This window comes from Nyctereutes procyonoides, unplaced genomic scaffold (assembly GCF_905146905.1).
Source record: "Nyctereutes procyonoides isolate TBG_1078 unplaced genomic scaffold, NYPRO_anot_genome, whole genome shotgun sequence".
Taxonomy (NCBI): domain Eukaryota; kingdom Metazoa; phylum Chordata; class Mammalia; order Carnivora; family Canidae; genus Nyctereutes; species Nyctereutes procyonoides.
Genome location: NW_026575142.1, coordinates 67,026,752 through 67,038,946, shown reverse-complemented (window position 1 = coordinate 67,038,946; position 12,195 = coordinate 67,026,752). Strand labels below are relative to the sequence as shown.

The 12,195-nt window shown below is 42.6% G+C and overlaps 1 protein-coding gene across 7 annotated transcripts in view; it reads left to right on the top strand.

Annotated features, from left to right (window-relative positions):
* The window catches only part of PLD1 (phospholipase D1), a 203,867-nt gene extending 194,643 nt beyond the window's left edge, over positions 1-9,224 (top strand). For all 7 annotated transcript variants that reach the window (XM_055307789.1, XM_055307788.1, XM_055307784.1 and 4 more), the window contains 2 exons: positions 2,275-2,392; positions 4,069-9,224. In XM_055307789.1, the coding sequence (XP_055163764.1) occupies positions 2,275-2,392; positions 4,069-4,293 (343 nt within the window). In that variant the 3' untranslated portion in view covers positions 4,294-9,224. The remainder of the gene's footprint in view (positions 1-2,274; positions 2,393-4,068) is intronic.
* Positions 9,225-12,195: the final 2,971 nt, after the last annotated feature.

Sequence of the window (12,195 nt, the reverse complement as noted above, 5' to 3'; positions counted from 1 at the left end):
TCTAAAAATCCTAGGGAGCCCATGGTGCCAAATCCATTTATTTTAAAGAATGTTTATAGAGTGGGAAAAGTGCAGACTAAAACTAAAATGAGATGTCCTTTTATCCTTGTAAGACTGGCTGTGCTTTTTCAGGAATTAATAATGTTGGAGATGACTGGGGAGAGCATGCACGGTGACAGTGTATGTGTGGGAACAGCCTTTCTTGAAGCCAAGTTTAATTCTAAAACTTTTCCTGGTGAAAAAATTCATAAATTCACAAAGTATTATACACGATGAACAACTTATGTTCATTGGGAAATTGTTCATTATAATGAAAACCTGGAAACCCCCCAAAAGGTCATAACAAAATCATTGGTTCAAGAAATTTTCCATGATGGGAAATTCTGCGACCATTAAAAAATGATGACGTGAATCCACATTTATTTAAATACAGAGAGAGTAACACTAGAATGACCTCTACCGCGGAATCCAATGGTCACTTCTCATCTGAATTTGACCCAGTTCTCCTTGGAGAACCTTGTGTGGTTCCAGGATAGCACACCCTCGCTTTTCTGCGGGCTCGCTGGCTGCTCCTCCTCCTCCCTACCCCTAAGGCACAGCAGGTCCTCTTCTCTGTCTACACTCACCCCTTGGGGGAACCCAGCTAAAGTGCCATGGCTTTATGAATATATATAAGAACAACTCTCAAATGCTTATCTCCACCCAGGCCCTCTCCCCCCAGCTCCGGATTCATTGCTCCAGCAATGAATCAACTTTGCGTTGATTACCCCGGGAATGTTTAATGGAAGTCTCAACAGGTTCAGAACTGATTTCCTGGTCTTCTCCCACAAACTGGCTCTACCAACAGAACTCCCCATGTCCGCCAATGGCAACTACATTTTTCTAGATGCTCACGCCAACACCCATCATCCTTGATGCCATGCTTTTTCTCATATTGCATACCTGCTCCGTCAGTACAGCCTGTTGGCCCTACCTTCCTCCTCACTGCCCAAGGAATCCTCACCCTTCACTCCGATTACTGCAGGAGCTCCTACGTGGTCTCCCTGCCGCAGCCCTTGCCCTGCACAGTCTGTTCTGAATACAGAAGCCGTATTTTCATACTCAAGTCAGATCCTGTCACTCCTCTGCTCCAGTGTCTGCGATATGTCCCGGTTTCACTCAGTATAAAAGTCAAAGTCCTTCTAGACCTATTTCCTCACTTCTGTCTTCAGTATAACACAAGCCTCTTTGATCTTCTTTGAACCTATCAGGCATGTGAGACAGGGCTTTAGACTCCACTTGAAATCTAGTTTTGTCAATAGTGTGTCTCCAGATTTTAGCTTCCCATCTGCAAAGTGGGAATCATGTACTCTGTACCTCACAGGAGTGACGTGAAAATGGTTGATTTTGTTTTGTTTTGTTTTGTTTTTTTTACTTCAAGGCATTCTTTAAGTACAAGGGTTTTCATCATTTTCAAATATGACCTCTAAAACTTATCTTGATTTGCTTGAGAATTTCTTATTGTTTCTAGTCCACTATCTATATATGATCAAGTCAGACAACATCTAGTATGTGGCTTCTTTTTTGCCAGGCACTCTGGGGTCATGTTCTCTTAAAGGATTAACCTGCTGGATGTGCGTCAGAAGCCTGTTTAAAAAAAAAAAAAGTTGGGGGGGGGAATCCCTGGGTGGCTCAGCAGTTTAGCACCTACCTTTGGCCTAGGGCGTGATCTTGGGAGTCCCGGGATCAAGTCCCACGTTGGGCTCCCTGCATGGAGCCTGCTTCTCCTTCTGCCTCTGTGTGTGTGTGTGTGTGTGTGTGTGTGTGTGTGTGTGTGTGTGTGTGTGTGTGATGAATAAATAAATAAAATCTTTAAAAAAACATGACCTGAACCAAAATCAAAAGTCAGATTCCCAACCAGCTGAGCCACCCAGGTGCCCCTTGGCCTATGGTTTGAATGCTAACCCTATCTTCAAACTTCTCACTCCCTTAGGCCAAATTCCAAGGAGTCTCTTAGAACTAAATTCAGATCTTTCTATCTATCCAATAGTTAAAACTTTCAAGCATCATAACAGCTTGGGTTTTCTTAGTTTGGTTTGGTTTGGTTTTGCAATCAAGATTTTATACACGCACGCACACACAGTTTTAATGGTTTCCTTGGATTTTCCTTAGAAAAAAAGAAAAAGAAAAAGGACTGCTATGGTTGAGTGCCTGAATTACATTACCATTAGAAACAATGCCTGCAGCAAATTTCTTTATCTCAGTTACTCATTTTGGAAGGTACTTGTATTGCAGGGTTGTCCTTGGCTATCTTTCTGACCCAAGTGAAAACATTCAGGATCCAGTGAGTGACAAATTCTTCAAGGAGGTGTGGGTTGCAACGGCAGCTCGAAATGCTACAATATATGATAAGGTGAGGTTTCCCCCTACCTTTTTCATTGAATCACACCACAAAAACACATCATTATTACTGTATATTATTGGTGCAGAGTAATGTTAATGGGTGTAAAAATCCAGTACATTTCCAAGTTGTAATAAAATACCGCTTTGTAGATATTAAAAAACAGAGTCAAAAAGTATCATGGATTATGGTGTAGAAGAGCCATTAGTGGCATTCTGATCTCTCATGTGACTGTGGGATCCCATCATGAGCATCCTTAGAAGGTGGTTACCCAGCCTTTGGACGTGTCTAGTGACAAAGAGAAAAGAGGCAGATGGAATCCCAAAATGAGTCAGACCTGGGTTTAACCCAGCTCGCCCAGCTGCTGGTGATACAAATTTGTGTGTAGTGATTTGACTTTCTGAGCCCTCCTTTCCTATCCTATAAAGTGGGCAAGATATTCATGAGGGTGGTTATGAAAATAAAGAATAGTTTTTTAAATGTATTTAGCACATAGTGCATAATAAATGGTATCCATTCCTGTGATGGAATTTATTAATAATGAAACACTTCCTTTGTTGGGCAGCTCTACTTTTGGAAGGGTGTTTTAAAACAAGCTCCATACGTTAGGGAGGCCAAATGTATCTTTTGCTAAGTTCTCTCCATGGGATATGACAAAGAATGTAGAAGAGTTAAGAGTTGTCCAACAGTGGAATGAGTTACTTCATGAAGTAGCCAGCTTTCTCTCATAGAAACTATTCAAGCTGAGATCTGCTGACCATCTATCAGAAACTAGATAAGAGTGTGTTGTTCTTCTTCATGACTGCCAGCGTCCCTTCCAGCACAGAGAATTCATCATTCCTAATGAAACATGACAGTCTCCATAGCTTTACTTCATGCTGAGGACTCAGGGCCATGATCAAATAGGTCATGTGCATGGAGTCCTTTAAAATGTAATTTTAAAAATGCAGTGCACAGCCTTGTTTGGATCCTCATGGGAGGAGAGGATGGCAGCTATAAAAAAAAAAAACATTTTGGGATTAATAGGATAAATCTGAATATGGACCATATCTTAAATGACTTGGAATTGATTTTCTGAGGTGTGAGAATGATATTGGGGTTGTATAGGCACATCCTTATTCTCAATACATGCTGAAATTTCTAGGAGGGAAGTATTCTGGTATGTGAAGCTCATTTGCAATTGGCAAATTAAGTGTACAATTGATAACTTTAAGGTGCAGATATGAACATTTTTGAAAATAAAAAACATAATATGCAGTTTTCCTCTTAGACCAGAACCTCCAGTGAAATTTGGAGAATTATTATCAAAAAACTTAACCTTAATGTGAACTAACATCAGTGGAATTCCTGTACCACTAGCTTGACTTTATCATGACATCGATGACTTGTGTAAATCAGATAGAGGGATCTACCTATGATTTTTTTTTTTTGATGGAAGCATCAAAAAAAATCTCTACTAGAGTAGAGACTACTCTAGTAGTCTCTTTGTAGCAAATAAGAGAAGCAACTCTTCAGTCAGGTGTGTGCTGTAGCATACTACGTGTTTCATAAAGCAAAGATTTCATCAGTTGGAATGAATATTTTCCATAAAGGAGCTATCTTTTCTTTTCTTTTTTTTAAAGATTTTTTATTTTTATCTTTTCTTTTAAACTTATGACCTAGTTTCTTCCTATTTGTGTCTTAATCAGGTGTTCCGGTGCCTTCCCAATGATGAAGTACACAATTTAATTCAATTGAGAGACTTTATAACCAAGCCCATATTAGCAAGGGAAGATCCCATTAGAGCTGAGGAAGAACTGAAAAAGATTCGTGGCTTCTTAGTGCAATTCCCCTTTTACTTCTTGTCTGAAGAAAGCCTACTGCCTTCCGTTGGGACCAAAGAAGCCATGGTGCCCACAGAGGTTTGGACCTAAGGGTTGTATTTGTTTGCAGCTCAAGGACTTCCTCCTTGAAAAAGTACACTGCACACAGTGACTTTATGGAGATCCTCACAGCCACAGCCAGCCCTGCCTGATGCACACTTGTTTCCACCCCGTGGACCCTTTGGGTTGGCCGGGCAGGGCTGCAGTCCTACTGAGATAAGGACACTGAACATCAGGTGGGCTTCATAATTCCTCCTGTTTATCCTTGTGAAAAAGGGACCCTATTCTGATTGGTAGCATACGCTCAACAACTTAAACACATGCTCAGATTCCACGATGGACACCGAAGTGCCTTTCCTTTGCTAACAAGAATTTATCTATACCTGTGATCCAGGTTGCCAAAAATTGTCAAGACCTCCTTATTCTTCTCTGACCCTCATTTATGCAGCCGATGACTGCTGGACCTGCCCTCACTTCATAGTACATGCAGACACTGTTTGAGACGCTGTGTATTACTAGAAGGCGTCGTGATGCTGCTTCCGGGTTCTTCCAGGTGACATGGGATGCCCCTGCCCATCTGGTCCTGAAGTAGTAGTGTTCACCCAACCAAGGATGTTCCCCTTGCAGTGACCGAAAGGATGGGGGCAGACATTCTGTACACAGCAGCCCATGACAGGCGCGTCTGATAACATCGACACTATAGATCTTCACACCACAGAGCAACAGGAAGGAATTAAATTTGGTTATTGAGGCAGAGATTTCACGTTGCCTCCAAAGGCAATGACAAGCTATGTTCTTTTGATAAGGCCCACCCGATCAAATTTGAAAACACGTGTTGGATATTTCATTTCACGCCAACTGCTAAAACTCAGAGACAGAGCATACAGGCTTCAGAAGCCTCCAAGGCAGCCATGGGGATCTGACCCAGACAAGAAAAGAAGATTCCTTGTAGTCGTATAAAATTTCCTATCATCCTTAGCTTCTGGATTGATTGAGATTTGAATTTTAACATTGGAAAATCAAGCCACTGAATGCAAGTTGTCTTTCAAGAGACCCAGAGGCTTCATAACTCCTACCAATTTAATAAGTAGGAACCTAACTTTGACATTCAGCTCTCCAGCTATGTTACCTTCTTTAAGAAAAATTAATGATTGCAAAGTATGTGCTACTTAACTGGCATTATTAAATATGCATTAACATTCCACCAGGCTTCCAAAGAAGTTAGGATCTTCATTAATTCACATCGTCCTAGTCTATGAATTGTTCTGGAAACCCATTTTTTTTTTCCTTTTTGAATAGTAGTGTACCCTTTGGTACACCATAGCTCTAATTTTACTGAGCAGAACTATTCTGACAGCCTGAAGAGCTGAGGTGGGTTCCCAGAAGGCCCGTGCCCATGAAACATGATGTAGGTGCACCGATGACACATGTGTGTATTACCGGGCACGAATCTCATTGGGGTCATTCCTCAAAAAAGCAAGGACCCAATCCTTGTTTTCATAGAGCTTGGGAAACATTAAACAGGAGCACAAAGTCAATAATCGGGTGAAAAAAAAATAATCGGGGTGAGTAGGAGAGAGTGTCACACTCAGGAGAGGACTTTGCAGCGAGAGAACCTTTCACAAATGAGGTAGGACTGTGCTTTATGAATAAATACTTTTTCAGCTGAAGATGGTGAAAAGACTTCATTGTATGGCAGCTGTAAACAAGATATTTGCTATTGATGAAGTTTAAATTGGCATTTAAAGTGTTGAGTGGATGTGGAATACCTAAGGATTTCTTACAGTTTACTTTTAAATATTTTTAAAACTAAAACAGTCAACACACTGGCTTTTGATTTTGTTCAAAATGCTCTCCTAATACCATGAAAAATAAAAGCCTAAAAGGTCCCCTTCTCTTTTAGAAGAAAAAAAAATCACTTAATATAACCTCTCCCCATTTTATAGATGAGGAAACCGAGGCCCAGGTTGAAGGTCTCACTTGAGTTCATCCAACTGAGAGATGGTGGAGGTAGGACTAGTGAAATTGCTGTGGTCCATTAGTGGCCTCTCCCTTGACTTTGTCATTGTCCATGAGTGAGGAGAGGCAGGAAACAGATCTCAGGCAGGATACCTCTAGGCTCTTTTGAACACTGTGATATCATGGATTTGAGCACTCATCTGTGTCCCACCGTTTGAATGTAAGCTCCATGGGTCAGGGACTTTGCTATGTTTTGTTCACAGTGTATTCTCAGAGCCTGGAACAGTACCTGGCACATTGGAGGTTCTCAGTAACTGGTGGGTGAATAAATGAGGTGGAGGGGAGAGCTAACGGAATGACAAACTTACAGAGTCTCAGGCAAGAAATCTTCCTGTGGTTTCTGTGGCAAGTTTCCTTTCTGCTGCATTTCTTTCAAAGGCAAGATGTTCTTCGGCAAAGATGAGAGGCTGCCAGCTTTACCTGGGTGGATTTTATGGAAGATTCTGTGCAATAGTTACCTGTTTGCAACAGCAGCTTACACAGGGCAGCGTTCTGCAAAAGTCACATGGGGTATGGACACGAGGCGTACTGCGTGGCCTGATTACCCATCATTCTAACACCACTACCATCTGATAATAGAAGTTAGAATAATTTATCTTTAACATTGCAATATCTGATATCAACTTTAAAATGCAAATGATTCGAAGCCTTGAAAAGCTATTAGGAATCTGGTCGACATTTTTAATCGATTGGAATCTCCTGAAATGCCCCTCAGTGCTGTACCCAATATTCTGGTAATCTCTGGAACAATTTTTGTTTTCAAGAAAGAAAAATTCTGTGATTGTACAAAATGAATGGTAGAAAGTAGAATAGCTGTTCAAACTACTCAGATTGTCCAAGCTTTGTTGTTAGAGGACACTCAACATCGCCGGTCGGGTGCAGGCATTTGCTCCGTATCAAGTGTCCACGTGGGGACGCGCGCCCTTCCTTGGGATGTTCTTAACTCTCAACTCTAATGCATCACGCAGAGGCTTGGAGAGGTTACTGGTTTTGTGTTAACCGCACCCTTGGAAGGAAATCTCATCTGTTGGTAGTCAAAACCATGAGCCGTTCATCTCTTATGTACTAACTTGGGAAATTGTAATAGCTCATGAATGAACAGTCTCCCAGCTGAGAGCAGCAGGCAAAGCAGCCTTTCTGCAGATGTCAGGCCACGATACACTGTGAACCAGACCTGCCTACCCATCGGAGGAACCTGCACTTCCTCCTGTATCTCCTCGCTCCTTATTCCCTTGGCCTCTGTCCCCAAGCAGAGCACCTCCTTATTATATAATCCATTTTAGAGGACAAGAAAAGAGTTTCTGAAAAAATTAGGCCCCTACAACAAATTTTCAGTTTACCTTACTCTTCTAAGCTACTGACAAAATATGATTATTTTTTGACAGAGGTAATCGTCTTTTTAACATCCCTGATCTGATATGGCGCTTGAGCATTTTCTGATGTCTGTCATCCTATGTAGCAGGGGGCAAAGAGGATCCTTCACGTCTTCCCATCTCTCTCTGGATAAAATGAGCAAATGCTAAAGGACTTTAAGTTTGCTTATGAATACATTTTTATTTCCCTGGAAGATCCTCTGAGGCCAATTACTACTGGCACTTTGGAGGTTTAAAATGGATGGACCTTGAGAAATTCTTGAATCTAGAAATTCATGAGAAAAGGAATTCATCAGCATCTCTCAGAAAGTTGCAGATGAAAAGTCAGTGAATTCACAATATTTTAGGGGAGTGGACAGGTACCATAAAATGATAATGATTCTCAGTGGCATTTAATTCATATGTCAGACAGTCCTGACTGACTTAAGATTGGAAGCATTCATTAAAGGAACCAGATGTTTTAGGACTTATGTTCTTGTAGGCCATTTTCTTTTACCTTTCTACTATTTTTAACTTTAAAATAGTAATCACACGTAAGATAAATGAAAATTGGTCATGCCGATATTTGGAAGTTGCAAAGTCAGAGACTAGGATGGCAATCCAACCAAAATTCAGGCTCACTTACTCTTTCCTATCCCCAAGCAGCTATAGTCCTTTACTTTACTCTTAATAAATGCATGTAAGTGAATGTCACCCTAAATCTGCTTGACTCCAGGAAATAGAACATCATGCTCTCCTAATGTATATCTACTTGGATTTCTTCCCACAAAATAATCTGGGCCAAAGGTACTGATATTCTCCTAAACCACTCTAAAACTTCATACCAAAGTATTGCCGTTGGACTACCTACCACTGACACACAAAAAAAAACCCCACAAAGAATTGGCAATGAGCATCCATTCAGAATATATTGATATTCTGGACAGAACTCAAGCTCCTAGCCTCACCTCTACTGCAGCACATGGCACACCAAGGCCGGGTCTCCTGTTTTTGTAAATAAAGTTTGATTTGAACACAGCCACATCCATTCATTTACATGCATTCATGACCAAATGATCTGCAAATCCTAAAATATTCACCACCTTTAAGAAAAGCCTACCGATCCTTCCTCTAGTGAGAGCAGAGAATGTCCAGACAGAGGACCTCAACCAAACAGATTTGGATGAAGCCTGATCTCCTCCTTAACAAGGTTTCCAAGTGTCCCTATCCCAGAGCCCAACATTCTACAGCAGATTTAGCTCTAATAAGGTCAAGTCCTTTCAGAAATAAAATCATGTGATTTTTGGTTCTGGAAAGAGATGTTGTCAGCTAAAGCAGGCTTCTCCCAGCTGGGCATTCATAAGCACACATGGTTGACGATGTTTGTAACTAAGGTGTTAAAATGAGGATGGATAGGCTGAAGGGTTTGTATTCAGAACTGTGAACCCAGGAGACTCAGTTTCCCGTGAATTTTCCCTTTGTGAAGCATTGGAAATGATGCATGTATCCATTCTCTGCCTCACAATCAATGCTCTCTGTGCCGGGTTCCTTAAATGCTTTTTTTTTAAATGTAAATATTCATTAATTAAATAATTAAAAAGTGTGAAATTAGCAGTGTCCCTTTATTTCAAAACCAGACTCCTCGTTCCGCACTGGGGTTTTGCGAGCCAGACTGCTGCATGTCTGAGCTTGGAACAGAACCGTGTGTCTGCGGAACCCTGCCCCACAGCCCAGTCGTGGGTCCTTGCGGAAGGTCAACCTCAGAGTCTCAGCATCCTCTGCTACTCTCAGGCCTCTGAGGTGCGATGATAGAGTGAGGTGGCAAATTTCTATTAAAAGACTGAGACAGCTTCCAGTAAGCACATATTGAGCAAGGCCAGTGGGCGGTGGTGGGGGTGCACCAGTGAACAAGCCACACCAGGTGGCCCTTCATGGTGCCCATGTTCTAGTGAATTGAGAGTGCAAAGTTACTTCCATTCTCAAAATAAGAAAGTGCCTGAAATAAAAGGCATTTGGGTGCAAGTATAGGAACTACCAAGCTGGAGAAAATAGCAAAGACTGGAATGAAAGAGAACAAATGTTCATCTTCTTTAGCACATGTCTTTCATCCCCTCTCTGAAAGTGAGACAGGCCATCTTGAATAGAGAGGACAATACACCCCATGCCCAACCCATGGTCTGGACTTCTTTCATACTTCCAGAAGGCAATAAAATGATCGTGATTTCCAGAGAATAACTAGACTAACTAAAATGATCTTAGGGATCGTTTTATAATGTGTAAAAATGCTGAATCCCTACGATGTATATTTGAAAGTAATAGGATTTTGTATATCAACTATACTTCAATTAAAAAATAGAATTACTAAAATAAAAATAGTAGTTTCCAAGTGGAGGTTCTCAGCTGGAGGGAGGGCATAGGGAGGTGTCTAAGGGGAAGGAGTAAAAGGTGATTTTCTCCAAATTTTACACTGTTGGTCTCCTGTACTCAGAAATAAACCAAAAGTCATGGCCTGATGGCCCACAGGCCAGAGGGAGAGTATGGATTTCTAAAATTTGTTTCCACTTCTATTGGAGAATGATGGTCTCTATTATTCTAACTCTTGCTCTAATCTGAGGCAGAGGTTCAAGGCTCATAGGCTACATCAAGGTCAGAGGTATACTTATTTGGACCATGTAACGTTTTTTAACATCGTGAATTAGTTGCTAAATATAAAAATTGAGAGATTTCACATGACATTTTAGGTTTCTGACTTTTATACAAAATCAGAATGTCTAGGAGCAATGGGACACGGAGCATCAATCCCTGCTGGAGCTGAACAGCTGGCCCCTGAAGGTGAGGCATGCTCCGTCTAGGTCTCCACCATTCCCTACTAGGAAACCAGGGAGGGGCTTATGACTTGCTTTGACCAATAGAACGTGACTGCAGGGCAGCCCGGGTGTTTAGCGCTGCCTTCAGCCCAGGGTGTGATCCTGGAGACCGGGATCGAGTCCCACCTCGGGCTCCCTGCATGGAGCCTGCTCCTCCCTCTGCCTGTGTCTCTGCCTCTCTCTCTCTGTATCTCTCATGAATAAATAAATAAAATCTTAAAAAAAAACGTGGCTGCAGTGATACTATACAACTTTCAAACCCACACCCCAGGAAGACTGCAACTTCTACTCTTATCCTCCTAAAATGCTGGCACCCAGTGAGTATGAGAGACCAAGCCAAGAGAGAGGTCCAGATGACAGCACCAACTGCCTGACATGGGTGTGAGGCTATGCTAGATCACCCCGACCCAGGCCGATGCCCGAGAAACTACAGAAGGACCACCCAGCTGAGCCCAGCCCGAGTGGCTGACACAGAATTATAAGCAAATGAAGCAGTCAGTGTCACAAGCCCCTACGTTTTGGGATGGTCTGTGACACAGCAATGGACAGCTGATAGAGTCAAGCTTCTTCAGGGTATTCCATTTTTCATTTTTCACATTCTAGCGGCAATATGACCTATTGCTATCTGATTTCCAGCTGCCCCACCTGAACTGACCTACTGCTGGTTCCTTTACACTTTTTGCTAATATATACCATACCCACAGAAAGTGCATATATGACAAACAGGCAGCTTGATGTTTAAGGTACACAGCTCAGCAGCACCCCAATTTCTGTCCCCACCCCTTCCAGTCACTACCAAGTCCCTGACTTCTTGAAACATAGATTCTTTTTGCCTAGTTTGGTACCTCACTGGCTTTTTCAACGTGGACACATTCGGTGTTTAGCTCCCTAGGCCTGGCTGAACCTCTCCTTGGCTTCCAGGCGACTGGTCACTCTTTAAGATCACCGCGGCTCCCCTTTCCACATTTCATGTCCCCACACTCTGGCTCAAGCTCCCGCATCTTCTCAGGTGATCCCCCCAGGGTGGGGGGCTTCCCTGCCAGCTGTGTGCCCACCTGCAGCCTGGTTACTTAGTCCTCACTCTCTCAGGAAGCCCATCGGAGGAAGGGATAAAGCAAGCCCACAACGGACAAAGACAATCACGAGTAGATGAAAGAGGAGGTTCCCACTGAAGGCAGCAGGGCCTGATGGTTCTTAGACCCCTGAAGGCTGGGGAGGCTGCTATCCTTACCCACCAGCTCCCATTTCTCATTGGTTGAAGGTTGCCCCCTGCCATGTCAAATCCCAGGCATTTCTGGAACTTTCCTGCAGATGGGCTCAGCAAGCTGCTGTGGGTCAGAGAGAGCTAGTGGAGAAGCAGCAAGAAGCCCATGAGGCAAAGCTGCAACGTGGGGAACCTCAACTGCTCCTTCCAGTGAGCTCAGAGGCAGGCGGTGGACATAGAGAGTGAGGCATCAACAGTGCCCCCTGGTACAGGCCTCTGATTTTTCATGATGTCATTATTTTTAGCCTCTTTTTAGAGGCCCATCACTTCCCTGAAGGCAGGGATTGTCTAACTTTTTAATACTCTGCATTTGGCTTCTCACCATGTGGAACACACTGTTCAGATTATGTGAAAAGTGGATTGAAAAGTGGTCGTCTCTACCGTCTTCCCTGAAGTCTATCTGTGCTTTGTGCCAGTCCAGAAAGTGTGGAGGAGAACCCAAAGAAGTGAG